The following is a 25,379-nucleotide window of genomic DNA, read 5'->3' on the forward strand; positions in this document are numbered from 1 at the left end:
ATTTGCAAGTGAGAAGAAGCAAAAAATGCGTCATCCGGAACTCGAATCCGGGCCTCAACTTTTCAATTTGGAATGGAAGAGTTGAATCCTAACCCCTAGACCAATGACGCGATTCAGGTGGAAACGTTCGTCGGAAACGAAGACCCACTGACGAATCTCGAGGGTGAGATTTAGGCTATATAAGGGCCTCAGAATATCAGCATTGCATTACTGTAAAGTAGAGGGCGAGATATGTGCTGCAAATATGGCAATCACATATTCCCTGGCTTCAATCTTTTAACGCTATATATCTTCAGCAAGTCTACCTCATAACCACTCCATATCTTACCAATCCCATCACAGCACCGAGAAGTATCGCCAGCGGCGCCGAGAGACCAAAATATCTGCCTCCAACATAGGCTGTCGCTGTCACAACCACCCACCATGGATCATCGCCCAAGCTTTTCCCTGCCTGAAAACCCTCATCTACATACCCAACCTGCCAAATTCGATATACAGCCGTGTAGATTAAACCGACGGCGGCTGCATTGATCCCTCTGACCCCAGATTTGACCCATGGCTTGCTTCTTAAGACTTTCCAAACGCCCATTGTGCCATGAACCAGGACTATCCCTGGTAAGAAGATGCCCAGATACGCAACGATTGCTCCTAGGATGGCGGGTTGCCCGATCCCAATAGCGGTAAGGCCGCCTAGGAATACAGCAAAATTGAAGTTCGGTCCTGGGAATGCTTGTATGATGGCAAGCCCAATAAGAAAGTCGCGCGGACTGACCCATCCCTCTGCTACGACGTATTCCCTCAGCAGCGGAATCACAACAGGTCCACCGCCAAAGATGATGGTTCCAGCGAGGTAGAGGTTAGCAAAGAGCTTATATAGGATAGGAGGATTATGCAAGACCCCGCGGAGCACCATAACGATAATAAAGGTAAGAAAGAAGGTTGCGATGACAGCAGTTCCAGTTCTCCACGAGAAGTTTAGCTGATACTCGTGCGGTATGGTGCGCGACTCGGGTTCGTCTCCAGAGGTGAGTTCATGTTCTTGAGGCGTGGTGGTAGAGCTGTTAGAGTCCATGCGACTATTTCTCTCGATTGCATCATTTTCTACTTCCGTCGATGAGGGGCTCGCACGTGTGAAGATACTTTTAACAGCTCGCCAGAGACGATGAAGCCAGCGGTAGTCGTGAGTAACAGCAGCGAATCCGGAAGCGAACATGAGGACTGGAAAGTACCAAAGCGCATTATATAACATTCCAGCAGTACCAGTAAGAAAGACGAGAATTCTGGTCAGTTTGTCCGTAATTGCTTGGTTTGATAGCTCGACCGCTGCCAAGGCGATGATTCCAACAGTTGCAGCGTTAAGCCCAGAGAGAAGAGCGTAAACTTCGCGAGGTAAAGTACTTCCTATTTCAGAGACGCCGATGGAGAGGCCAAACATGCCCAGAGCTCCGGGCAAACTGCGCAGCCATTGATGTTACTCTCAGCCGCCGCTTAGGGTTGTATGTACGAAAGTCTAGGCTTACCTCCAAATGAAGAACGCAAGCAGAGCTCCAAGTAAGCCGTTGTTAATTAAATTAACACAGTAAAGCATCTTTGTGCTTGCTGGACCTGATAGAGCTTGCGAGACGCTGAAGAGCTCCTGGTACTATCGGACGGCTTTTATTAGTCTGCTGAATGGGTAGGGGCGCCTCCAATTGCGCGTACCATCTGCTCATCGATCCAATTGAGCTTCAACACAAACTTGTCATGAAACTGCTTCGAGGTCAGACTACTACATCAAGTTGGTCATGGTTTTGGCATACGATTTTGAAATGGACCGGTGGTCCGCCAAACGCGGTCATGCCGAGGTGCCAATTGTTCCGGATCGTCGGCCATGCTTGAATGAAGCATTTCTGGAGCTTGTGTTCCCAGTATCTGATGGACATTGTTCACCGTCTGTTTCTGGTTCTTTCATAAATACGTTGTTTAGATTATCAACTACGAGAATGCGGACCATCGCTCGACGGACCGAGTCATCACGGTCAAGGCAGCGGTTAGACTAATGTGGGGTGCGGCACGCCATACACCATGTTTTTAACGCCATCCAAATATCCACCAGTGTTGTTTAAATGAAGTCAATTGTTACTGCCCGGCTAATTAAGACCAAACTCCATGTATGCTGTATGTAGCAGCTAGCTGTCCGGGGTGTGGTGTGAGCACTTCTACTCCAAAAATAGGACCCTGATTTGTACCGCGGAAGACTTCAAATCATCGTGTGGTGTAGAGAGACGATGGCCATCAAAAATATGTGCTGTATATCATCGCAAAGTAAGCTTCCATGACATAGGTCTTTTATTCTTGGTGAGCTACATATGTGATGCTTTTTGAACTTGTTGATGTTGTGAACTCAACGTAACGCTACGCCTTCTAAAACACTAGAGCCGCTATAAACTGTGCGTTCCATCCCCCAGCAGGTCTTGGCTGACTCTTCAACACAGATGTTGCAACTTCGTACCCTTCGCTGTCAGGTTCATTGAAATTATGTGGCCGAGATTCCCCTGGATCATCCCTGGTATAATCATTACATTCATTCACATTTATATCGTTGGACCACTATGGGAGAAGACGAGTGGTGTTTTCAACTTTTGCGCCCTTGTCCACCATTGTGGACTTCATTTAAGTAGGTACCACTAAGACGTTGCAGGTGGTTAGGCTTATGATGACGCGTGTGATTATGTATGTATACAGGAATGGGCATCTAGAATTTAATTGGGAATGGCATTTCAATATCGAACATCTGAAAATATGCCTATTAGATAAGGAAAGGACAACTTTTCCGCAAAAGTGGCTTTGTATAGAGTTTTTCGTCTGAAGATAGCCGGATACCTGCCAAGTCCTCCAATTTCCTGCTAGCCGTTGGAGTAACTCCATATTCTTCGACGCTAGCGTCTGCAGGCACCGGCAAAACACCGGCGGCCTCCGCCTTAGCGGCCAGGGGTCAAGCCTTACGTGGCTGAATTTCAATCAAAGCGTACGCAAAGCACATGCTGGCCAGCGCCCCACGCCAAACCATCTCGCCTCGCGATAAATCGACCCTTTGCTGTCCATAACCTCGTTTCCCCATTTCGAACGCCGGGCCTGCGATTGTTAGTGCGGCAACCCGCTGACTTTGTCTTTCATCTACATTCTACTCCAGCTTGATCCAAGACGTTGCAATTGTGCTACAGCCTTCAATATGGATGCGCCGGAGCCCGAACAGACCCCTTTCGCGGCTGTTACAGCCCACACCACCAGGATCCAGAGAGTAGGTGCTCGCGACTTTGGCTTTTATTTCGCTTCATCCTGTCTTCCTGGAGCCGCTGATGTGCTAACTATGGCTAGCAATACCAAGCGATTCTGGACCAGTCAACTCCGTATGTCATGTACCGATGGATCGGCACTGCCGTGGCCTTGCTTCTCTTCTTCCTGCGCATTTTCGTCGCGCAAGGATGGTACATTGGTAAGTCTCTGTTGCAACGAAAGCAGAGGAGAAGAAGAAATGAATCAGCAGATACTAACGCTTTCTTGTGCCACGCAGTCGCATACGCCCTTGGAATCTACCTCTTGAACCTTTTCCTGGCCTTCCTTCAGCCCAAGTTCGACCCCTCGAGCGATGCCCTGGATAGCGAAATGGAGGATGGCTCTGTTGGAACCCTCCCCACCAAGCAAGACGAGGAATTCAAGCCCTTCATCAGACGCCTCCCCGAGTTCAAGTTCTGGTACTGGGCCACGAGAGCCATCGGCATCTCCTTTGTCTGCACTTGGTTCGCCATCTTTGACGTTCCCGTGTTCTGGCCCGTCTTGGTCATGTATTGGTTGATCCTCTTTGTCCTCACGAGTATGAAGCCCTCAAATCCTGTGCCTATCATCACTCTGCTAACCAATCGTTTCTAGTGCGCCGCCAGATCCAACACATGATCAAGTATCGCTACGTCCCCTTTACCATTGGCAAGAAGTCCTACGCCAAGGACCGATCGTAAGCAGACTCGCCAATAACCGCGTGGAGACGAAGTCTCTGTCCCGGGGACTCGAAATGAATACTGGGAATGCAGATTTATTTCAAATTGGTTGGCTTGAGCCGTGTGTGACAGATTGCAGCTGCCTACGGGCACGTATCAATGCGCCTTTGTGGGCTCATGTAAAAGATGCATGTGCGGCGAATGACGGGTCTTTGAAGGAGAATTTTCCTTATTTATAAAAGCAGCAAACGAGGGCCTGTCATTGAATCCTTAAAAGGCGTAGACGGATGGGTTAGACTACGGATGACTGATACGAAACCGCATGGGAACCAGGTTGTGGAGACGAAACTCTCATAGAGAGCTAGCTACCTATACTTAATTTAATGAAATAGTTTTGTACGCCTAGCTGATGGGCAATTTGTGATTTTACTTACTCACTTCGATTTTTATTTTCATCTTCATTTTTATTTTTTATTTTTCATGTTTGATTCATTGATTCGGTTCGAAAATTGCTGCTGTTCGGCCTCTGCAGCAAGCCAAAGTCGCGTGGTGGGGAGCCTGTGCAGAGGCTACACTCAGATTTGACAGCCTCGCCTCTCAGGTGCGGCGCGCGATTCTTTTTTTTCCCTCCATCATTACCGACACTTGGCCACGCCTTTCAATCGCCCATCGGAGCAGCAATTGAGCGCCTGTACGCCGGAGCCTCTCGAGCGCTTCATTTATTTACAGCCTCATTTGCAGCATCTGCTCCATTGATTCGACCGACCAGGAGCGAGTAGGGAAAGGGGACAAGGGCCAAGATGTCGTCCTCGGGAGCTCGCTCAGGCGAGCGCATGATTCACCAGGACTTCATTGCGCGAATCCGCTTCTCCAATGCCCTGCCTCCGCCGCCGAATCCCCCGAAGCTGCTCGATATCCCCAACACCGGCCTCGCGAGCGGCCAGTACACGACGCCTGGGTTTGCATCACGTCTGGCGCGAGAACAGCCGCTGAACATTGAGGCCGATGCAGAGCTGGGTATGCCACTTGATCTGGTGGGCATGCCAGGCGTGTTTGATGGAGATGAACGATGTGAGTGTGACTTGCTGGTTATTCAAGCTTGAACCAATCTGACCTGGGGGACGTGCCTGTAGCAATCCAAGCATCATCACAGCCATTAGCCATCCACCCTCACGATCGAGCCCTCCTGAGACCTATTGCGGCCCTTGGTAAGCCCAAGGTCGCCGAAGCAAACGTCTCCTTCCTCCGCCGAACAGAATACATCTCGTCCCTGGTGCCGAAACGATTCGAGGCGAATCATCCTAGAGCGCTGTTGGCCAAGAATCGACGACCAGTCAAACGCCCAGAAGCAGCCGCCGACTCACCCCAGGTCATCAAACGCAAGATCGACAAGGGCTTCGAGCTTGCGGAACAAGATCTCAAGGACCCCAAGCGTGTCAAGCATCCTTCCAAAAAGCACCTCAAGCTCGTCGAAGCGGTGCCCCTGCTGCCCGACCTGGACGCGTTCCCCGACTCCGGTGCTTATGTCACCATCAAATTCCTCACGAACCCCGTCTCGAGCTCCAACGAGTATGATAATCGTCTCCGCAGCGGTTTGTTCAGGCCGATAGACCGCACGCCCGCCGAGGAAGCGGCTCTTGAAGCAGCTATGGAAGCCTACGCGCAGGATCCCGCCAACAACCCCAAGCCGGCCAACCTGATGAACTACGACTTCTACCTTGGCCAGACTCGTGCTGATGCGGACCGCTTCCGCCGCAAGTTTGACGTTGATGACCCCAGCCATGATGATGAAGACCTGTACACCCACAAGGCCGACACGGGTGGCTACTTTCAGTTTAACAGGATCAGGGCGTATGAGACGGCTCAGGAGACGGAGCTCGATCACCCAACCAAGTACGAAGACGAAATTATTCTCGCTTTCAACGATGACGAGACCTTCCCCAAGCAAAAGGCCATGTACTACTACCCCATCATGCAAAAATCAACCATCAGGCCCCAGCGTACCAAGAACATTGCGCGCACAAACTATGGTCTTTCTGAGGACGACGAGGCGCAAGTGGTCGACCAGCTGGATCTTACCGTTGATGATCCCACGGAGGAGATGAGGAGCGCCATGAAGATGTACTCACGGCATCCTCTTGGATGGGAGCAGGACGAGGGCGGTGATGAGCAGCAACATGTGGAGCAGTCCATTGAGGAGGCTGATGTCGATGCCGATGGCGAAGAGGCCGAGCGTAATGGTGCTTCAAGCCCGGTTGGAGGACAGGACCGGTCTCCTTCTGCGGACCATGACGCTGAAGGTGATGAGGATGATGATGAGGATTGAGCTTAGCTGGTGGTGGATGGCGTTGTGGTCGTATTTACCAGTCTGTGTTAAATGAACGGAGGAGTTTCCTTTTTTTAACTAATCTCTTTTGGTCTTTTGATAATTTGAATCTTCGAAAGCGATTAACTTCGCTTTTTTCGGAGAGCATCGAAGACAAGGAAAATGAACGTGCAGGATTGGTGGCCAGGGAGTAGTTGGGTTTGCACACTGGGGTTTTCATCAGGTATATAGATGGACAGTAATGAAAATGCGTTGCCTTTTCGAGTGGTCAATGTGTCGGACTGAGAAATGAGCAAGTAAAGAAGTAAGAAAATTCATTCATAGTATGCTATAGTGATATATGCCAACGAGCGAATGTACAACTGCGTCGTGTTCGTTCAGCGATTTGCCCAATTCATGATGCAATCAATATTTATAGTAGTAGTAGTAAACAATGGTATCATTTCATATAAACGCCCAGTGATGCCTGCTTTATTTCCTCCCATCCATGCCCGCTCCATCATATCTCAAATCCAAGATTTTCTCTATTGTCGTCAATCACCCGTCCGTATCTGCAACTTTTCGTTAGCAACATCATCCATTATGCACTCCTAAAAAGAGGAAGCGGGCATAGGCAGACTCACTCTAACAGCAATCTGAAAAACCACACCTCCATATCTTCCTTCCTAATCGCCTGATTCGCCCACTCACGGCTATCCTTTGCGATCTTTTGCCCTTGGGAAGACCCCTTGGTGTCTTGATCGATGAAGCGTACTGCTTCAAGCCAGTCATCTCCTTGAAGACTCAGCGGGACGTAGTGCACCCACGGCTTGAGCCACTCGTTGTGCCATTCGCGAAACAGGGCGAGTTTAAAAGTCAAGCTCTGACTCTGCAAGAAAGCGTAGAACCTGCCAGAAAAGGCATTCCCATCAATGTCGACCAGATACTTGTATCCCCAAGCATCCTGCTGGTCAACAGGATCAACCACATCGAAAAACTCCTTTTGCGCCTCGCAGTCGCCGGGGTCGCATTGTCCGACGTGCGAAAAGTGCACGTCGATGAGCTCCTGGTAGTCCCCGCGCGGGACCTCCTTGGCCATCCACTTGGGGCTCTCGACGGTGCCGCTGTTGGCCATGACCTTGGCTTGCTCTTTGGAATTGATCTTCTGCACAAAGTGTTGGCGATGGTGTCTCCTCCAGCCGCCGTTGCGACTGTAGCCTCCGGTGGTGGAGCCACGCCAGTAGAGCTTGCTCTCTTTGTCTTCCCACGGCATGTCGTTGGTTTCGTTGTAGGCGACTTTCTTGTACCAGTACCACGGGGAGGGATAGATGATGTCGCCGTAGGATGAGATCTTGGATTGTGAGAAGATGGGGAGCAGATCATGGGTGATTTTGAACGAGTTTGGACGATCGAAAAAGCCGTATGTCGAGCTGAGGGATGGCGTGAGACAAATGTCGGACATGGCGGTTGTGTTGTACACAAAAGCAAGATCGCTGATGCCGTATCTGCTCAGATCGTCGGCACGCTCGTCTTCAAGGATCCTTGCCTGGCTGTCGGGAGGACAGGACATGCGGGAGTCTGCCCAAGTAGATTGATATTGAATCGTGTTGAACCTCGAGAGCTTCGTCTCTTTGAACCTTTTGCCGTCGCTGAGATCAGATGGCTTTGCTGAGAATTGATTGACGAGCTTCTTCTCCCCATTCAACATGGGCATGTTCTTATCTTTGGCCTTGTTCACAAGCCGAATCAGATCGTCATGAGGAACCACGACACGAGGCTCATCGTGAATGTTGAAAGCCAAGTCCATGTCCGGCAGGTACTGTATAAACTGTTCCATCATGCCCTTTGTCGCATTCTTCTGCCACTCATACCCATGATCCATATGCGTGATGCCGTGATCTCGTATGGCAACTCCAAGCAGCCCATTATCATACCCAAGCGCCTCCGTCACCCTTGCGCGAATCGTCTGCGGCTGCAGTCCCCAAAAAGGCGTCATCATGTCATGAATCATGTCAAACTCATCAATCAACTGTACGTTATTGCTTACGGCAAAGTTGTACCATTTGTCAAAATGTGGAGGTGGAGGGATGCCATATCGCCTGCGATACTCTTTGACGGCCTCCTTGAGGGACTTGGACTGTCGCTTCTTGACCTCTGCAAACTCATGCTGCGCATCTTTCATGAGATGGATGATTGGATGTGATGTTGCATCGGGAGCTTTCTTTGGCTGTGGCCCGCCTGTTATAACGGGCAAGTTCTCCCATGTTACCGGACCTTGAGAGGCGGGGCTTGATTTTGTTGATTTTGTTGGTGTTGATGGTGATGAGGGGGGTTCTTGTAGCGGCTGTTGATGCTGCTTCTGCGGCTTCGGAGGCAGTATAGGGGGATAATCCTCGGCATTGAAGCTATTGGTCACAATATCAAGAATAGAATACGCGCAGATACATAATAACAAAACCGTCACGGCCAGAAGATACGTGCACCGCCGCATCTTGAAATCTGGCGTTGAAAGCCAACTGCTCAGCAGAAATGAGACAATCGCATCACCACCCCAAGAATAGCCAGAGCGAAGAAAAGAACCACAAAATTCCCGGCCTCAAGAGAATGGCATAGATGAACAAAATTTCGGCGATTCAATAATCCAAAATTGATAAAACCATTGCAATGCCCTCGGGCTAAGCAAAACAAGACAAGACGGGATTTGTTTACTTTCCACAGGTGGCGACGGCAACCCATTCAGGCACATGTCCAGCTTTGTTGGTGGGGATTTGCTAGTGGCGCCAGGCTTACCGATTTATTACATAAGGGGGATTCGCCATATAACTGGCTAGAGATGATTTCCAGAGTTAAAAGAGATTGAGATGTATATATCCATCACATGGCAAAAATTGAGGAGCACTGGGTAACGAATGGTTCAAGTAAAATTGGGCTTTCTCATCTGTGATTTATTGCCAGTGTACGCTAAGCTAAAGGGTGACTATCCCAGTGTAAATCAGAAGGATGCTGATTACCGTCACCGCGACCACCATTGGAACGCCGAGAATGCCGCAAATTCACTTTTTTTCATTCCTCTCTCCGCCAATTTTTTAGTAGAAGAAGCCGATGATCTTGCCGGCAACGTGCTTTCGTCGGGCCTCCTCGTGGTCCATGATACCAGCAGAGGTGGTCAGGATGACATAGCCGAACTGACGGGCAGGCAGCAGCTTGACGACCCACTTCTCGAGGTCGGCCAGGCGGACGTTGTAGCGGGGGGAGATGACACCAGTCTTGTTGAGACGGCCGTTCAGCTGGACGACAATCTTGCCGGAGCGGTGGTCATCGACCTCCTCGAACTCGCCAATGTAGCCTGAAGAAATGTATTAGCGATGTTGCGGAAGACCTCAGGCGATTTGAAACGTGAAAATAGGCATAGAAATCTAAAGAAAATCTACCGCAGGATAATATATCGGCAACTTATAGGGGCTGGACCGTGGTGCGGTATCGATCGTAGCCCTAGTTATCATGCCGAATGAAGGCAAGGGAAATGGTGTCGCGCAAAAGCAATAGGATAAAAAAAAACATCAATCGTCCAACATACCGTGGCGCTGCATGACCTGGAGGAACTTGACAATGACCTTGGAGCTAGGTCGGATCAGGACCTGACGCTTGCCGGCCTTCTCGGCATTGTTGATGGAGTTGAGGGCGTCGTGGAGAACGGAAGTGCGGACCATCTTGGCGGTATTGATGAAAAGGAGATTCTCAAGTCGGAGTTGGAAATGAGGTATCTGCCACAGGGGAAACACATGTTAGACTCGGAGTGGCCCATAAGCGTGGAGAGTGCCCTCAGCGATCCGTCGACGAGGGTTCAGCCCGCTCATTGCCGAAGGGGAAGCAGCGTATCGAGAAACGCCAGCCAAAGCCTTGTGTGCCAAACAGAAAACCGCATGATTATGATGCATCATCGCGCGTTCATTGTCGCTCATCGGGGCCGGCGTCTACGATTGCTGTCCCCAGCCACGATAAAAGGCGTCATCCTGCCAGGTCCGAATCGCCGTCAGCGGTGACCAAGGCCATACATACCTCGTTTGGAGTTTGACTGATGATTGAAGTGAGGTCGTGGAGCTGCAACGCCGAGATGGGAAAAAAAAATCGGGCGCTGGTATGGGGCCCGCACTCGGGTGGTGCGTTGTGTGCCCTGGTGGTCCGTGCGCGTAAAAATGCCCTAAGGGTACGCACTCTTGGCACACTCGGTTACCTTGATTTCGGCAAATCCCCGTGATCCTCAATCTCTACTACCACTTGTCGCGCACGACGCAAAAACCCCGTCACTAATTCTTTACACGTCAATTAATCTTCGAGGATCGCCCGACGAGAACAACAATCAAGATGGTGAGTTTTCTCACCTGGATTTCGCGAATCGCCAACGTCGGAATGATGGACGCTCTTTATTTTTCCCGCCATGCGAATGCACATGCACGAAAGAAAATGAGCCCCTCGCCGGTCCTTGTCGATTGCGAAAATACCCCCCCTTGACGATTGGGAAACGCAGCGCTAACCAGGGAATGTTTGCAAAAGTCGGACGTAGAAGAGAACAACGCCCCCGAGGTCGCCGAGGAGGTTGAAGTTTCCGGAGATGCCCCCAAGGGCCAGATGTCCGTTCTGGACGCCCTCAAGGGTGTTCTCAAGCTCGCTCTCATGCACGACGGTCTCGCCCGCGGTCTCCGAGAAGCCTCCAAGGCTCTTGACCGTCGCCAGGCTCACATGTGCGTCCTGAACGAGAACTGCGAGGAGGAGGCCTACAAGAAGCTGGTCATTGCTCTCTGCAATGAGCACAAGATTCCTCTCATCAAGGTTCCCGATGGCAAGCAGCTCGGCGAGTGGGCCGGTCTTTGTATGTGATTTCCCGACGAAAACGAAGAGAATGGGGGGAAGACAATTTACTTACACTGTTTTAGGCGTTCTGGACCGTGAGGGTAACGCCCGCAAGGTCGTCAACTGCTCTTGCGTCGTTGTTAAGGACTGGGGTGAGGAGTCTCAGGAGCGTTCTATCATCCTGAACTACTTCCAGACTTCCCAGTAAGGGCATGGACGGCGTTGATTTAAGGGGTTATAGAGGTGCGGTCTTGGTTTCTTTTCAGGACGCGTGAAAAAAAACGACTTTCTTTAGGGTTGTACTCTAGGCCTTGTATCATGGCCAACTTGCATGACGGGAAAAATAAAAAAGGAATTTAAAGAATCATCTGATATTGCTGGCTCTTTTTTGCACACTAATGCTCTCTGAAAAACATGCGGTTGCCCATTTTTTATTTCCGCCCCTCGACCTATAAAACCCGTTATGAACCAAGTCCCAAAAATGCGCAGCAAGGGGAATACCCGTTCAAAACTTACCATGATGATGTGATAGCCAAACGGAGTCTTGGCCTCTCCAATTTTAGGATTGCTCGTAGTGCTCGGCTCCAAAGAAAAGGCAACTTCTTCAAACGTAGGATCCAGGCTCCCTTTAATCTTCCAACCTAGAGAACCCCCTGCCGCGAACAGAAAGAAAGTTATCAGCAACCCATCTCCAGAGTAATGCCATTTGATAAGATGCCGGAGAATGAAAAGGAAAAGGGCGATTTTGAATACCTTGTCGTGCTTTGTCTTCTGAATAGGCCCGTGCCACCTCGTCAAATTTGACACCCTCGCTCAGCTTCAGCAAAGCCTCTTCTTTCCTAGCATGTTTTTCGCACTTTTCGTCATCAGTATCTCATTACATATTTCTGGCTTCAATCCGGGAATAGTTGGTCATTGGAGATTTCGAAAGGGCAGAAAGAGTAAAGCCCGTATTCATTCACAAATGATCTCAGCGCAATTCAAGCTCTTTAGACATACCAGAATGTGACGAACGTTGATAGACATCGCTCCCTTTGCCTTGCCTCCTCCTTCTTTGGCCTCAGCGCCTTTTCCCTTGCCGCCGCCTTTATCGCCGGATTTTTTATCGTTCTTGCCCATCGTTTAGGTCTTGTGTAAGTGAATCGGCCAATAGTTGTATGAGTGAAGTTTGTCGATTTGATGAGCCCCGCCGTCGGGAAAGCCCCTCCAAAATACAAAGTTATCAGGCCCCGGCTTTTAGCAGGAAGCCAAAACCTCGTCCGACAAAAAAAAAATTGTGACAACGTGGTGTTGCGCCAACAATGCCTCTCGCATTTCATAAGAAGGGAGCAAACAGAATGCTCTAATGATTTGGGTTATCCTGGGTATCTTCCTTGAGCCCCATGTCACGCATTCCGTAGCTGTATCTTGCATGTCGGGCCGTCGTCAAAGCAGCGCCAACCTCGAGAGCGCGTTTCCATTGTCGCCGCTCCATGCGTTCTTGTGCCTTCATCAATTTCTAGTCCAGGAAGCTTTGTTCGCCATGGTGTTGTCGAATCATCTCGCCTTCGAATTTCTCAAACAGCAACCAATCGTCCACTTGCGAGGGGCGAGGCACTTTGGCAAGGTCTGCTATGTTCGGCTGGCCGGGGATTCTCTCCAATGTGATGACGGTTCGATGCAGGCGAGTCTGTAAATTCTGCTTATGACTGTATCGCCGGATGATATACCTACAAAATTGGTCAGCAACCGTGGCAAATTACCTTTTATCAAATGAAAGGAAAATGAATATTTACAGTCCGTCATATCGTATGCCAGCCTTCGGGGAGAGTGGGCTCCTGAGTCGATGACCTCTAAGGATCCGTATTTGGGTACCAACGCAGGATATCAAGGAGACGTGTGTTTCCGACAGCTTTGCTTCTCGCATGTAGCGAACTGTTCCCGAGGGCAGTACCTCTTCTCGGCCAGTGAGTAACGGAAGCGCAGCAGCCCCGTATTTGCCTTTTGTTGGGGTCTCGATGATGCTTCCTACAATGCCATCTCGGTGCGCACATGCCAGATTTAGCCACTAACTGGTAAACGATGTCAGTACGTTGGATTGCCGAGGGCTTCCGGTCCGGTGAAGCTTACTGCCCTGGTTTGAACTGGAGATTCCACTCAAGCTCCGACAGGGTCCTACACTTCTTCGCCTGCCATAGCTCCTAGCCATCTGAGGCTATGTTGTTGAAAACGACGTCTTTCAGAATACCAGTGCTTGACAAATTTTGATGTCGGATCTGATCAATGTTGAAGTATTTTTCGCGAAATCTAGCCATCCATAGCCTCTGCAGTCTCTCAGCCATGACTACATCAATCCGAGGTCGGGGATGGGACGAGGCTTGCTGATGTCCCAACGTCAGTATATCAGAGAGAAGTTTATCCAGTCGAGCATTTTGGATTATCGCAAAATCCATGGTTGGCATGATACTGCTCTCGTCTCTCACCAACTCGCGAAGAGCTCTCTTGACGACCCCGGCTCTGGGACCTAGCGAAGCATCTTCAACAAGGTGAGATCGAATGTCATCTGATAGTTCTAACAATTTTGGCTCGTTCAACCGCTTGTTGCTAGAGTCAAGCAAACCAGTTGACCATAGGGCGCCATATAGATCTAAGCACGATGAGAGAAGCAAAATGAACAAGCCTCCTTAGCGAAGACATACCTGGTTGCTCAAGTCTTTTTTCCTCCAAGTCTGAGTCTGAACTTGAGATTTTATAAGATTGCCGCGAGTCGGTCGCAAATCGAATAGCTGGAAGAATCCATCTTAACCGCCGAGGCATCTTACCGAAAATGTGCCTCTAGGTTGATGAACCGTACTTGACTTCCAGCCTGATGCTTCACACAAAATGTCACAGGAGAGATAAAATGTCGACACAAGAGCCCATCATGTGTCCGTTCGATGATTTTGGCCATATACACACAGCGAGAGAGAGAGAGCAGGGTAAACGATATCTTTAGTAGTTATATGTATCTTGAATTGTGATTTTTATGAGTACTGGTGAGGATAATGAGATATGAGATGGAAAGCAAATGTGAATTATTGGAGGATCAACATGATGACTAGGTTTAGATGCGTCTTGAAGCTATTAAAGCGTCCCGACTATTGTACGAGCCGACTCGATAAAATATTGAAAACAAGTGAATAGTAGAAACTTAAGGTATGGAGGTGTTAAGTGAGCAGGGCGGTTCTTTCTGTGTGTAGTAGGTACACTTTTATTCCGAAGAAGGTGCTCTGCAAAATACCTACTTTCCCATTCGCTAGCAAGTCTCCATTGCTCCATTTGATATCTTTAACAAACAATTAACGTTTATTGATCCAAATTATTAATAATTAATGGGAAATATATTATAGATCTTCTCATGGTTTCAACAATGTCATTTCGCAGGTTATGTAGTATCGTTGTCTCCACCGCCTACCTTTTTGGATTCAGAGTAAGAATTCATATGCGCTATCGGTTTCACCGCCTACCAAACTCACTCTGAAGAGTCATTATTGCCGGAAAAATGCGCCCCACACGACCCAAATAATCTGGGAATGTTGGTGAGAATTTCAGATAGTGAGGCTCAACTCAATTGATTCACGCCTCTGTTGCTGCATCAGCATTATCATGAGTGACCAAGCGCATTACAATGTGCGCCAGAGTGCGTCTCACGCCAAATCAATAGGCATTACGCAGCGCGCAACGCCACTGCGATTCCCATGGGTGGGCGATTTGCGCGTGAGGTACGCGCTTCTTCAAAGTCCCCAAGATGAGAGAGTAGGATCAATGATTTCGCTAATGCTATTATAGATTCTCAGATTTCCAAGTCAATGAGATTGGGAAAGACGGAGTCGTTGTGCATCTGCACAAGATTGGGCTGAATGGTCAAGTGAAGCAGGTAAATGATCTCTGGAATGTTGCTATAGATGGAGCTGACCGGTTGCGCAGACAACAGATGCTGCTCCAGCGCAAGAAGCCGATACACCCAAGGAGCAGCAAGAACCTACCAGCAATGCTGGTAATGCTGATGCCAATGATGCCAACGACACACCTCAAGAGAAGGAGATCATAGAGGTTCCGGCAGAGGATGTCACTGCTCTCAGCAACCTGGCCGGTGAAAAGTTTGCGCAAGAGCTCGTCCAGCTGTTCAGAGACAGCCAAGTGGAAACTTCAGAAAAGAAGAAGCCAGTTAATTCCGAGCCAGTAGATGACAGGTCCAAAAGAGGCGAAATTCATCAGGAAATCCGACGGATTTTCAACTCCAGGATAGAGACTAGCACGGACGATGCTGGTGCCATCATTGCAAGCTTTTCGGCACCCATGAAGCGAGGCAAAAGAGGCCGAGGCGGACGCAATCGCAACCGGAACAAGCAAGACGACCAGCCGATTGGCGAGTATCTTCACTTTACGCTCTTCAAAGACAATCGCGACACTATGGACGCCGTCAACCAGATTGCCCGTATTCTCAAGGTGAAGCCTCAAGTGATCAATTATGCAGGCACCAAGGACCGACGTGCTTCTACAGTCCAACGTTGCTCTGTGCGATATACTCGGGATCGAAGCCTCGCAGGTATCAACGGAAAGCTCTGGGGAATAACAACGGGCGACTACGAGTACAAGTCAGAGCCTATCCATCTAGGAGAGCTGCTGGGAAATGAGTTTGCCATTACTATCAAAAACTGTCAAATCGTCGGCGAGGCCAGCGCCAAGCCAATTTCTGAGCAAGTCGACTTGATGCGTGCCAATGTCCAATCTGCATTAGACCATATGAGCGAGCATGGCTGGATTAACTATTTTGGCCACCAGAGATTTGGCACCCACCAGATTGGAACTCATGAAGTTGGAAAGCTGATTTTGGGAGACAACTACGAGGGTGCTATCAATGCTATCCTTGCCTATGACGAAGAAATTGCCCAAAAGGCAGAAACAGAGGGAATCCCCGATGAGCCAGCCAAGAGGGACGAATACAGTCGCCACCTTGCCTGCATGCTGTTCAAGACCGAAAAAGACGTCGAAAAGGCCATTGAGATTATGCCCAGGCGGTTCTCAGCCGAAGTATGCGTTCTTCGACACCTAAACAGGCAAGGCAAGCAGTCCAGAAGAGACTTTGTCGGCGCCCTCATCCACATCACACGGGGATTACGATCGATGTACCTCCACGCGTGCCAGTCCCACGTGTGGAACCACGCCGCGAGCAGGCGATGGGAGCTCCACGGCGAAAAGGTTGTCAAGGGAGATCTTGTAATCGTTGAAACCGAGGCCGCGCCCCAGATCAGCGGCCAGGACCAGGATGGCGACGACATCATCAACCCAGTCGAGTACGACGACGACGACGTGCCCCTGCGCGCCAGACCCCTGACCGAGGAAGAGGCGTCCAGCGGCAAGTACACGGTGCACGACATTGTCCTCCCCACGCCGGGCTACGACGTCATCTACCCGGACAACGAGATTGGCGAGTTCTACAAGGACTTCATGGGCCGCGAGGAGAACGGCGCGCTGGACCCGCACAAGATGCGCCGCATGCGCCGCGAGTTCAGCTTGCCCGGACGGTACCGCAAGCTCATGAACAGGTTCCTCGCCAAGCCCGCCGTCGAGTTCAAGACGTACGTGAGCGACGAGGAGCAGATGCACCCTACCGACCTGGACGTCATCAGAGCCGCACGCAGAGCCGGCGGTGGCAACAAGCGCTCTCGCGAAGAAGGCGATGATGCGAGACCGAGCAAAGTAGCCAAGGTGGAGGGAGAAGACCAAGCTTCCAAAGAAGCCACTCAGAGCGAGGATGCTTCCAACGATGCCGCAACTGCCAACGACAAGGCTGAAGAAGTTCCAAAGGCAGAGGAAGCCATGGAAGTAGACCAGCCGCTCAAAATCGCCGCAGTCATCAAGTTCCAGCTCGGCAGAAGTGCCTACGCCACCGTCACGCTCCGAGAACTCATGGGAGATCCCCCTGAGACCAACGCAGCTTAATGGGAAACACCCACCTCCATATGCGTACAGTAGGAATACCGTACTTTGACTATCACAAGGGATACCTCTTTTTTGGCATATTTCATCTTTTTTTTCTCTTCTGCTTTCTGCTATAGTTTGGATAACTAAAACGATCCCGTGTATATAAACGCCATGTCGACAAAATTGAAGATGATGTAAGAAAAAAACATCAGAAGAATCGCTATGTGCAAGCGCTTGATATTCAAGTTTATGTTGAGAGGTGCCAATTTGACAGCTCCACAATGTAGCATGAACAACCCCCTAATCGCTGTTCTCCTCCTCCTCTTCCTCTTGCTGAAAGTGCTTTCAAGCTCGTTGTCTGACCTATTGCAAAATCCACCGCAGCAGGCCCAGATTCCTCTCCATGAGTGGGGTAAAACTCGTCATTGATCCAATAATCACACATGCCCATTTACTCTTTTTCGTATTTGTGATGCCGTTACGACCTTGCGCTCTAAGTTATACGACGAGGCCAGCCAGCTGGTCTACCCGTAATGAATGGCAATGTATCGTTTCCAAAGTGTTGTTTAGGGTCAGAAACTTCATCGAGAACTGTCGACCTGTTTCTCGTCCCAACCCCACACAAAGGAGAGGTATTTCACCATGTTGACCCTCTTGGGTCGCATCTCGAGCATCCACGGGTGTTCCAACATTTTCCAGGGGCTGGCTCTGCGGGTAGTCTTCTCCAAACTACAAGAACCGGAAAGTTAGCGACAAATCTCAAAACAGAGCGAATACGAGGTAACATACCAGCACTCAATAAAGTATTTAAAGTTGTCGCTCCAGTACACGTCATTGTCGGGCTCGTCCTTGAGCTTCGGTACGGGTTGCCTAACAATGTACGTGAGCAGATCAATGAGACCCGCACGAGGCTGCATTTCTGTCCCGTCTGCAGGGAAGGGAAACCTGTGCTGGGCGACTTCGAGCAATGTGACTCCCGTGGACCATACGTCTGAAGTGATGGTGTATGACTGGCCAGTAATTCGCTCTGGGGCCATGTAGTAGCTTGTTCCAATAAAGGTGTTGGCTTCGCCTTTGGTTCCGAAATCTCCAGACACACCAAAATCGCACAGCTTAACTGAGCCGTCACGGCAAAGCAAGATGTTGGAGGGCTTGATGTCTCGGTGAATGATCCTTCGTGTGTGGAGGTAGGTAAGGCCGCCCAAAACACCTTCGGCAATCTTTCCCAGTACCTTTTCACCAGTACGGCCTCCTAGCCTCTTCACCTCTTTGTAAATGCTGTCTAATGAGCCTCCTTCGCAAAACTCCATGGCGATGGAAATGGTGGCCGTGGAGGGATCAACGAATGCTCCGTAGTAACGACAAATGTGATCGGAAGCACATTCCTTGTTGAAACCCAGTTCTCGCACGATTTGCTTCTTAACATCAGGATCAGGGTTGGTAGTGATGACCTAGATGTAATATTAGCATCGCCATCAGCATGGTATTTATACTCAGAAATCATTTACCTTTAGGGCAAAGATAGTCTTGCCGCCTTTAAGCATAGCCTTGGTGACCGCTCCTCCTGCACCTTCGCCGAGGTTGCCCAACTCAACGATTCGCTTTTCCAAGCTAGCAATTCTCCATCCTTCGTCGTCCAAATCCTCGACATCCGCATTCCTTGCTTTCTCAATGCTGAGTCGGTCAAATCCCTCTAGGCCCTGCAGGCTCCCATCTCGCTCCATGGAAACACCTCCTTCGCTTCTCATTGAGCCGACGGCAGATACAGGATCCGGGGTTCCTTGGGGTCGCGTTACAGGGATGCCGAACTGGGAGGCAAATGAAAGGGCCGAAAACTGAGAGCCCGCAGACGTGGGGTTGCTTGCCCGGCCATCAAGAGGGCCGAAGCTGCCCGACCTTGAATGCGCCGCACTGCTCTCGCTGCCACCGCCAGCAGACTGTCCGGGCTGTATTCCCTGCTGCCTCGCAGGTTGTTCATATGGTGTGACCTGGCTCCCCATAGGAGTGGCCAGGTGTAGAGTCGGTAGGGGTGGCCTGGCGGGCGGCTGGATCGTCAGGTTGCCCACCGGCTTGGCATTTGGTGATGGAGGGATGGCCAGGCCCAATCTAGGAGCAGCACGGCCCCGGTTGCCGGGAATGGCAGGACGAAGAAGAGGTGCGGGAGAGTTCATGATCGGTACAGACATCGGAGTTGATGCAGGAGTTGGGAGAGCGGAAGAGGAGGAGGAGACGGGATGCTGCAGCGGAGCAGGTCGGTTAGTTTGTGTGTGCCCAGGAGACGGAGAGTGCATGAAACTCACGAGCTGGGCGGCGGGGTCGGTGCCCTGGGATTGTGAAGGGGCTGCGTCAGCCATGATGAGCAGTGCCGGTCAAGGCAGTTTGTCGCGATATATCCAAACGAGCGAATTGCTGATGGTGGTGAGATGGCAGGGGACCTTTGCGAGGCTGAAGGTCGGAGCGGTACTCAAAAAAATACTCCCAACGGTCAAGAAGGTACAGAGTACAAAATCGGCCACGGCAGAAAAAAAGAGGGAGTGTCCCAACAGCGGTACGAAAGCAGCGCTAAATAGACGACAGGGAGAGGGCCAGAGGGCGCTCAAATAGAGTGACGCTGATGCTAGAAAATTCAAATATCGGCAGACGACTTGCTATGCGTTGGCAAGTAATATCTCAAATCGCAGGAGGCGAATGCTCGCATGCACAGTCTATTGGTGCCAGCGTGGGTCGAAGGCGAGTGAGGGGACGCTCGAGAGGGGATAGTCGGCTTAAGCGTCTGTTGCAAGACAAAAAAGGCAGCGCCGCCAGATGCACAAAGGCAAAGAAGAAGAAATAAGAATAAAAAAAAAATTGAAACTGCAAGAGGCAAACGAGGGATGCAGACGATGGCTCAAGGTTGGCTGAAGGTGAAGCTTATGGCCAGCTCGGGGTCTAGTAGATTTTTTTTATTGTGTAGGGGAGAAGTCGGGCTACATGTACGTGGACGAGATGCAGAGGGATTCGAGGTGGGTTACTCCGTACGGAGTACAGCTCCTGGGATTTTGGGCGTCGGCAACGCAAGTACCTACATGTACCTACCTGAAGCGGCATATGCGCGCCAGCGGAGTCAGTGGCATTGTGCATGGCGCATAGTGGTGATGGGCCCCTTGTAGGCCAGCCAGCGGCAGAGGCTCTGTACAGGGCGGGTACCTGTAGACTGTAGTTGATGGGATGGAGCGGATCAATGCCCGCCAACATGGAACGTCGAAGCACCGGAGAGGTACATCAACCTGTTGGGTAGCACTTGGGAGGCGCTGCAAGGAAGCACCACTGGGGGGCGCTGCGGGGAGAGCTTCAGGCACTGTAGGGCTCCCAAAGGCCCCCAAGAGCTCTCGTGCTCAGCCAAGCAAGCGGCGCTAACGTGTCAGTGGAGATGAGGGATGGGTGGAGCAGAAAGAAGCTGGCAGCCGGTTTCCGCGGCTGCTGCTGAGACTTGCGGTGGTGAAACGACGTCTCGGGACGTGGAGATGAGCTGGGAGCAGCAAATGGGCAAATCAGCGCGCGGAAACACGGAGCTGGAGGGCAAACAAGTAGAACCTTGAAGCAATTACGGGTGCTACAGGTATCATGTGTCTGTGCCTCCAGTAATATCAGTACAGTACCAAGTCGACTACTATCTAACAACACGGCGTACCTATCTAGATGCGGAGAGACGGCACGGCCGAGGCCTATCAGCGTCGCCAACGATGGTCCAGGGGCATCGGAAGGAAAATTGCAGAGCCCAGAGCATGAAGCACGACGTACCTATCAAAGCAAGCGATCCGCATGAGTACTACACTGTACTTGGAACAAAGTTCCAACCTATGTATCGACATGTTCCCATCGCCGGCCCTATGGGGCAGACGAGCCGGCAGCACTAGCCAGGGTCGTTGGGCGCGGCGCAGTATCAAGCTCATCCCAAGCATCAAGTCTCCTGTTAGCTTACCCTACAACACCATGTCATGTGTCTGGGAATCGCTCATTTGGAATTCTTTTGCGCCCCTGAGCCGTCTTCCCGTCATCCGTCTGCAGCATAGGTCAGCCGTGGTGAGACTGATGGCAAAATGCGTCCGGCAAAAGGGCCGCTGATCTCGAGCTATGGCAAAGAAACGTAGCCTTGGTGTGCCGGGCGCTGACCTGTCCGCGCAGCTGAGCCGCGGCAATCCAACAAGGATTCAAATCAAACATGAGCAGCAGCCCTGCTGGAAAAGTCCCGAACTCGTCGACACGTGGAATGTAAGACCAGTGGCCACCACCTTTTGGAACTGGTCGCCCACCCTGCAGCAGCAAAGCAGCTAGAAGGACGAGGAGTGGGCTGGCATCCCATTCATTCGACATTGCAGTTGTTCTGGGCCCCCAAAATCCCATCAATGCTAAGCATTGTTGTCTGACACACTGCATCAAAGCCGGGCCAATGAAGATGCAGCGCCCTGTCCCCAGAAACCATCACAGGTTCAGCGAGTCCAGGAGGACGGGCAAACAGCGTTGCAGCCAAGCTTTTCAAAAGCGCAGTCAACCTTGGGATTCGACCGACCTGCAGCTTGCATCTCGCGTCGTACTCAACTTCTGCAGTTAAGATTTGAGGGCTTCTAAAATAAACCACTGCGCGGCTCGTATTGGCCCAGACGCCAGACGTGGTCACAGGTGCTCGACTGATGCGGTTTCAAGTGCGGCGCAGCTTGCAGACTGGCTGACGATCAGCCAATAAGCATCGCTGCGCCTTTAGCCTTGCGTTTCTCCAAGCGCGCGTCTACGCGCCCAGCCTATGGTTGGTTCGTCCATTTGACGGGCAACCGAAGAGAAGCGGAAGCGGGTGGATCTCGCCTGTAAAAATCGACGCACATCTGTTTTAAAAATAGATTCATGAGGCTCCGACGGCTACAGAGTAGTACTGCGATGTCTTTAATTCTCCATATAGAACATTAAACGCGGCTCTGGATGGATACTTTGGAGTTGATCTCTGATGCGCTGCCACCAAACAGGGAAAGCGGTGAGCTACGAACCCCACTGGGCCGCGCTGCCCCACATGTCCAATGGCCAAACTCCAACTTTTTTTTTCTAGGTAGCGGTTAGTAGATCGCCAAATTTTTTTGCATCAGAACGCTGGGAGTGCATCCACAAATTGCACAATTCCAAGCCCCCAGCATGCCCTCCAAAGGTGTCACGCACAAAGACCGATCTTCGGATCCGGAGCTCTCTTCCAACGCGGGAACATCCTCCGATGAGTCCGATTACCTCGACAGTGCCGCTGCCCGCAAACGGCGCCGCACCTCTCCCGAGCTTCAAGTTGAAGTCGATGAGAGCGATGACGACGAGGAAGATGGTGGCAGAATTCCACAGCTGCCACTGGCCTCTATAGCCGTGCCATCTCGAATCAAACGAAGCGCTGAAAAGAAGGGAGAAGTCAAGCCTGCCAGTAAAGCCGCTGCCATATCGCAACCGCAATCGCAAAATCCCATTCTTGCACCGACCGACCCCAATACCACATTTTCTGCCCTCAATGTGCGACCATGGCTTGTCCAGTCGCTTGGAAACATGGCTATCAGACGACCAACTGGTATTCAGAAAGGCTGCATACCGGAGATATTAAAGGGAAGAGACTGCATTGGTGGTAGCAGAACGGGATCGGGTAAAACAGTTGCTTTTGCTGTTCCCGTTCTCCAGAAGTGGGCAGAGGACCCAACCGCCATCTTTGCCGTCATTCTCACACCAACCCGCGAGCTTGCTCTTCAGATCTATGAGCAGTTCAAGGCAATTTCATCGCCGCAGAGCCTCAAGATGATTCTTGTGACTGGTGGTGCCGACATGCGATCCCAAGCTATTGCACTGGCTCAACGACCACACGTCATCATTGCGACCCCTGGACGTCTGGCAGACCATATCAGAACATCTGGAGAGGACACAATCTGCGGACTACGAAGAGTACGTTATGTGGTTCTCGACGAAGCCGATCGTCTTTTACATGCCGCTGGCAAGGGAAGCATGCTGCCCGACGTTGAGGAGTGCTTGTCAGTACTGCCTCCTGCTTCCGAAAGACAGACGCTTCTCTTCACAGCCACTATCACTCCAGAGGTGCGGGCGCTCAAAGATCTTCCACAGAGACCTGGAAAGCTGCCCGTCTTCGTCTGTGAGGTGGACACGCAGATGCTTGCCATCCCGGCAACTCTAAGTCAGAAACATGTGCAGATCCCCATCACTCACAAGGAGCACTACCTCCACGTCTTCCTTCTCACTGAGGCCAATGTCAACAAGACGGTCATCATCTTTTGCAACCGTACATCAACGGCAGAGTATCTTCATCACCTGTTGAGATTATTAGACCACCGCGTCACCTCTTTGCACTCCAAGCTCCCCCAGAGACAGCGAACGGATAACCTAGCGCGCTTCCGCGCATCAGCGGCCAGGATCTTGGTGGCCACGGATGTGGCGGCCCGTGGTCTCGATATCCAAGAAGTTAGCCTGGTAATCAACTACGATATCCCTCGGGACCCAGATGACTATATCCATCGAGTGGGACGTACCGCCCGTGCGGGCCGCAAAGGTGAGGCCGTGACACTTGTGGGCCAACGAGATGTGGAATTGGTCTTGGCCATTGAAGAGCGAGTGGGCAGGCAGATGGAGGCTTGGGAAGAGGAGGGCGTCAACCTGGAAACGAGGGTGATCCGAGACGCCCTCAAAGTGGTCGGCGAGAAGAAGCGGGAGGCGTTGCTGGAGATGGAGGAGGGCAGGGAAGTTGGCGGCAAGAGGAAAAGGACGAAACAGAAACTTCAGGCATAGACGTGGGCATAATCTCATCATTACAAGAGCAGAGAGCATCATCATCAATTTCTAAGCGACATCTTTTCTTTCATCTTCCCCAATAGTTCGTGTCATGGTTGTTCGGGTCTCCTTTGCCGTTATTGCTACTGCAAGGTACAATTGCTGTTATTACTACCTTTGATACTGACCTTGCTATCTTTAGGGGCAGCTCACGGGCAATTCTCTTCCCGTTCGCTTGGGAGGGGGCGTACGCGAGAAGCATCGCCCGCAAGCTGGACCACGTTTCGCGATACCACTCTGTTGGTATCCAGTAATACCATGGTCTGGCAACTTCTTCGCTTGGAAGGGGGGCGTGCGAGAGAAGCATCGCCCGCAAAGCTGGACCACGTTTCGCGATGTGCCACTCCGTCGGTATCCAGTAATACATACCATGGTCTGGCAACCCGTCGATCAGGGGGAAACATGTCAGCAAACAGGGCTGGCATACAGAACAAGAACGCTGGGCATGAGTTTTCGCGTCGGCAACAGCGCGCGCAATAACTTCCCATCTCCACCACCAAGCACAATCACCAGAGGCACTCGTAAGCAGTGACCCAACGATGCGAAGAGCTAGCGACGGCGCATCATTTTCAGATCCCGGTTCCAGACTGCTGGGTAAGCTGTCCTTCCCCAATGCGGTAACCATAGGAAGATGATAATCAGGGGGAAGAGGGTGGAAGCTGTCCCGTCAGAAACACGGGTTCTGACAGGATGCCGGGCGGCCCATTGCGCTGGGACGGGAGCCAAAAATACGGCCAGGGGTTATTGGAATTTGGGGAGGGGGAGAGGCCCCATCTTACGCCGCATCGGAGTGCCTGATTTGTTGGTCAGCCTGCCTTCTCTCTCCCCCAGCTTACGAGGCACGGCACGGACTGCGGAGTGCGCAAAGGCATTTTGATATGGAGGGTGGGAGCGAGAGATGAGAGTGAGGTTCTGCCCTATGGGCAGGGGGGCCATGCTTAAGTGGGTTAAAATGCGGATGACGGCCGTCTTCAAAGGTTCCCAGGTGATTTCCAAAGGCTTGTCACACAACAGGGGATACTATCACATCCAAGTATAGCTTTTGGGGGAAAGACATAATGCTCTTCAATGAGCAGGGCTGTCGGGCTTCACTTTCGAACGCGCAAGGGCGGGAGTGCGTGCCAAGACCAACATGCCCCTTTGCTTTCCAATCAGCTTTGGGACCGGTGGGATGGACGACCTTGCCGATCTCATTACCAGAGCAGCGGGATAGGCGATCCCTGATTTGATTTGGTTTGCGTTGGGGGAGTTCTCCTTTTCACTTCACTTTGCACTCACTGCTCTGCCCTACGCGCGCGGGATGGATGCTGTCAAGGTAGATAGATGGTGGAGTTGGGCTGGTAGCAAAGCTCAGACCTTGCGGGCACATGGGCGTATAGTATTCGCTTTAAGGCAGGAGACATTAGCCACAAGATTCGATCATCGAACAGGACCCTGTATTAGTGAATAGACAGAACGTTCATCAAAAA

At 51.2% G+C, this 25,379-nt stretch overlaps 12 protein-coding genes and 1 non-coding gene across 13 annotated transcripts; 5 read left to right on the forward strand and 8 right to left on the reverse strand.

Annotated features, from left to right (window-relative positions):
- Nucleotides 1–26: 26 nt before the first annotated feature.
- Nucleotides 27–110, reverse strand: M431DRAFT_t71. Its single transcript has one exon. It is a non-coding gene; the product is annotated as a tRNA-Gly (tRNA).
- A 77-nt stretch (nucleotides 111–187) lies between these two features.
- On the reverse strand, nucleotides 188–1,982 carry M431DRAFT_529533 (hypothetical protein). The gene is made up of 4 exons (XM_024920767.1): nucleotides 1,800–1,982; nucleotides 1,702–1,749; nucleotides 1,521–1,642; nucleotides 188–1,454 (listed from the first exon to the last, which is right to left on the reverse strand). Exons 1-4 carry the CDS (start codon nucleotides 1,920–1,922, stop codon nucleotides 302–304), a joined length of 1,446 nt encoding a protein of 481 aa, XP_024776419.1. The 5' UTR covers nucleotides 1,923–1,982; the 3' UTR covers nucleotides 188–301.
- Nucleotides 1,983–3,023: 1,041 nt separating this feature from the next.
- Nucleotides 3,024–4,389, forward strand: M431DRAFT_139259 (hypothetical protein). The gene is made up of 4 exons (XM_024912588.1): nucleotides 3,024–3,280; nucleotides 3,358–3,475; nucleotides 3,554–3,853; nucleotides 3,910–4,389. Exons 1-4 carry the CDS (start codon nucleotides 3,212–3,214, stop codon nucleotides 3,993–3,995), a joined length of 573 nt encoding a protein of 190 aa, XP_024776420.1. The 5' UTR covers nucleotides 3,024–3,211; the 3' UTR covers nucleotides 3,996–4,389.
- A 385-nt stretch (nucleotides 4,390–4,774) lies between these two features.
- Nucleotides 4,775–6,300, forward strand: M431DRAFT_480388 (hypothetical protein; the record flags this gene model as incomplete). The annotated part of the gene is made up of 2 exons (XM_024915860.1): nucleotides 4,775–5,045; nucleotides 5,108–6,300. 2 exons carry the CDS (start codon nucleotides 4,775–4,777, stop codon nucleotides 6,298–6,300), a joined length of 1,464 nt encoding a protein of 487 aa, XP_024776421.1.
- Nucleotides 6,301–6,799: 499 nt separating this feature from the next.
- Nucleotides 6,800–8,461, reverse strand: M431DRAFT_81440 (glycosyltransferase family 90 protein; the record flags this gene model as incomplete). Its single annotated transcript, XM_024923042.1, has 2 exons — nucleotides 6,800–6,851; nucleotides 6,924–8,461. The coding sequence occupies 2 exons, from the start codon at nucleotides 8,459–8,461 to the stop codon at nucleotides 6,800–6,802; spliced, it is 1,590 nt and encodes a 529-aa protein (XP_024776422.1).
- A 698-nt stretch (nucleotides 8,462–9,159) lies between these two features.
- Nucleotides 9,160–10,391, reverse strand: M431DRAFT_506505 (hypothetical protein). The gene is made up of 2 exons (XM_024918814.1): nucleotides 9,857–10,391; nucleotides 9,160–9,625 (listed from the first exon to the last, which is right to left on the reverse strand). Exons 1-2 carry the CDS (start codon nucleotides 9,987–9,989, stop codon nucleotides 9,366–9,368), a joined length of 393 nt encoding a protein of 130 aa, XP_024776423.1. The 5' UTR covers nucleotides 9,990–10,391; the 3' UTR covers nucleotides 9,160–9,365.
- A 148-nt stretch (nucleotides 10,392–10,539) lies between these two features.
- Nucleotides 10,540–11,469, forward strand: M431DRAFT_506506 (hypothetical protein). The gene is made up of 3 exons (XM_024918815.1): nucleotides 10,540–10,647; nucleotides 10,834–11,149; nucleotides 11,214–11,469. The coding sequence occupies exons 1-3, from the start codon at nucleotides 10,645–10,647 to the stop codon at nucleotides 11,336–11,338; spliced, it is 444 nt and encodes a 147-aa protein (XP_024776424.1). The 5' UTR covers nucleotides 10,540–10,644; the 3' UTR covers nucleotides 11,339–11,469.
- On the reverse strand, nucleotides 11,450–12,299 carry M431DRAFT_385827 (hypothetical protein). The gene is made up of 4 exons (XM_024914751.1): nucleotides 12,130–12,299; nucleotides 11,884–11,986; nucleotides 11,647–11,783; nucleotides 11,450–11,579 (listed from the first exon to the last, which is right to left on the reverse strand). The coding sequence occupies exons 1-4, from the start codon at nucleotides 12,247–12,249 to the stop codon at nucleotides 11,562–11,564; spliced, it is 378 nt and encodes a 125-aa protein (XP_024776425.1). The 5' UTR covers nucleotides 12,250–12,299; the 3' UTR covers nucleotides 11,450–11,561.
- A 173-nt stretch (nucleotides 12,300–12,472) lies between these two features.
- M431DRAFT_493221 (hypothetical protein) lies at nucleotides 12,473–13,926 on the reverse strand (the record flags this gene model as incomplete). Its single annotated transcript, XM_024917087.1, has 5 exons — nucleotides 12,473–12,628; nucleotides 12,710–12,839; nucleotides 13,240–13,310; nucleotides 13,341–13,756; nucleotides 13,809–13,926. The coding sequence occupies 5 exons, from the start codon at nucleotides 13,924–13,926 to the stop codon at nucleotides 12,473–12,475; spliced, it is 891 nt and encodes a 296-aa protein (XP_024776426.1).
- An 828-nt stretch (nucleotides 13,927–14,754) lies between these two features.
- On the forward strand, nucleotides 14,755–17,094 carry M431DRAFT_493222 (hypothetical protein; the record flags this gene model as incomplete). The annotated part of the gene is made up of 3 exons (XM_024917088.1): nucleotides 14,755–14,870; nucleotides 14,938–15,046; nucleotides 15,076–17,094. The coding sequence occupies 3 exons, from the start codon at nucleotides 14,755–14,757 to the stop codon at nucleotides 17,092–17,094; spliced, it is 2,244 nt and encodes a 747-aa protein (XP_024776427.1).
- Nucleotides 17,095–17,657: 563 nt separating this feature from the next.
- Nucleotides 17,658–19,247, reverse strand: M431DRAFT_80372 (hypothetical protein; the record flags this gene model as incomplete). Its single annotated transcript, XM_024922936.1, has 3 exons — nucleotides 17,658–17,805; nucleotides 17,866–18,527; nucleotides 18,585–19,247. The coding sequence occupies 3 exons, from the start codon at nucleotides 19,245–19,247 to the stop codon at nucleotides 17,658–17,660; spliced, it is 1,473 nt and encodes a 490-aa protein (XP_024776428.1).
- A 2,989-nt stretch (nucleotides 19,248–22,236) lies between these two features.
- On the forward strand, nucleotides 22,237–23,868 carry M431DRAFT_81647 (hypothetical protein; the record flags this gene model as incomplete). The annotated part of the gene is made up of 1 exon (XM_024923063.1): nucleotides 22,237–23,868. One exon carries the CDS (start codon nucleotides 22,237–22,239, stop codon nucleotides 23,866–23,868), a length of 1,632 nt encoding a protein of 543 aa, XP_024776429.1.
- A 35-nt stretch (nucleotides 23,869–23,903) lies between these two features.
- On the reverse strand, nucleotides 23,904–24,752 carry M431DRAFT_385939 (hypothetical protein). The gene has a single exon (XM_024914753.1). The coding sequence runs from the start codon at nucleotides 24,533–24,535 to the stop codon at nucleotides 23,939–23,941; it is 597 nt and encodes a 198-aa protein (XP_024776430.1). The 5' UTR covers nucleotides 24,536–24,752; the 3' UTR covers nucleotides 23,904–23,938.
- Between the last annotated feature and the right edge of the window lie 627 nt (nucleotides 24,753–25,379).

Source organism: Trichoderma harzianum (assembly GCF_003025095.1).
Source record: "Trichoderma harzianum CBS 226.95 unplaced genomic scaffold M431scaffold_4, whole genome shotgun sequence".
Taxonomy (NCBI): Eukaryota; Fungi; Ascomycota; class Sordariomycetes; order Hypocreales; family Hypocreaceae; genus Trichoderma; species Trichoderma harzianum.

Coding starts and splice junctions, on each gene's coding strand:
- M431DRAFT_385939 (XM_024914753.1), bottom strand. CDS start 24,535: ATGGTTACCGCATTGGGGAAGGACAGCTTACCCAGCAGTCTGGAACCG.
- M431DRAFT_385827 (XM_024914751.1), bottom strand. CDS start 12,249: ATGGGCAAGAACGATAAAAAATCCGGCGATAAAGGCGGCGGCAAGGGA. Junction 11,987..12,129: donor TCAACGTTCGTCACATTCTG/GTATGTCTAAAG, acceptor GATGACGAAAAG/TGCGAAAAACATGCTAGGAA. Junction 11,784..11,883: donor AGAAGACAAAGCACGACAAG/GTATTCAAAATC, acceptor TGTTCGCGGCAG/GGGGTTCTCTAGGTTGGAAG.
- M431DRAFT_529533 (XM_024920767.1), bottom strand. CDS start 1,922: ATGTCCATCAGATACTGGGAACACAAGCTCCAGAAATGCTTCATTCAA. Junction 1,750..1,799: donor CACCGGTCCATTTCAAAATC/GTATGCCAAAAC, acceptor ACCTCGAAGCAG/TTTCATGACAAGTTTGTGTT. Junction 1,455..1,520: donor CTTGCGTTCTTCATTTGGAG/GTAAGCCTAGAC, acceptor ATGGCTGCGCAG/TTTGCCCGGAGCTCTGGGCA.
- M431DRAFT_506506 (XM_024918815.1), top strand. Junction 11,150..11,213: donor CGGCGAGTGGGCCGGTCTTT/GTATGTGATTTC, acceptor ACACTGTTTTAG/GCGTTCTGGACCGTGAGGGT.
- M431DRAFT_506505 (XM_024918814.1), bottom strand. CDS start 9,989: ATGGTCCGCACTTCCGTTCTCCACGACGCCCTCAACTCCATCAACAAT. Junction 9,626..9,856: donor CCAGGTCATGCAGCGCCACG/GTATGTTGGACG, acceptor ACATTTCTTCAG/GCTACATTGGCGAGTTCGAG.
- M431DRAFT_139259 (XM_024912588.1), top strand. CDS start 3,212: ATGGATGCGCCGGAGCCCGAACAGACCCCTTTCGCGGCTGTTACAGCC. Junction 3,281..3,357: donor ACACCACCAGGATCCAGAGA/GTAGGTGCTCGC, acceptor AACTATGGCTAG/CAATACCAAGCGATTCTGGA. Junction 3,854..3,909: donor GATCCTCTTTGTCCTCACGA/GTATGAAGCCCT, acceptor AATCGTTTCTAG/TGCGCCGCCAGATCCAACAC.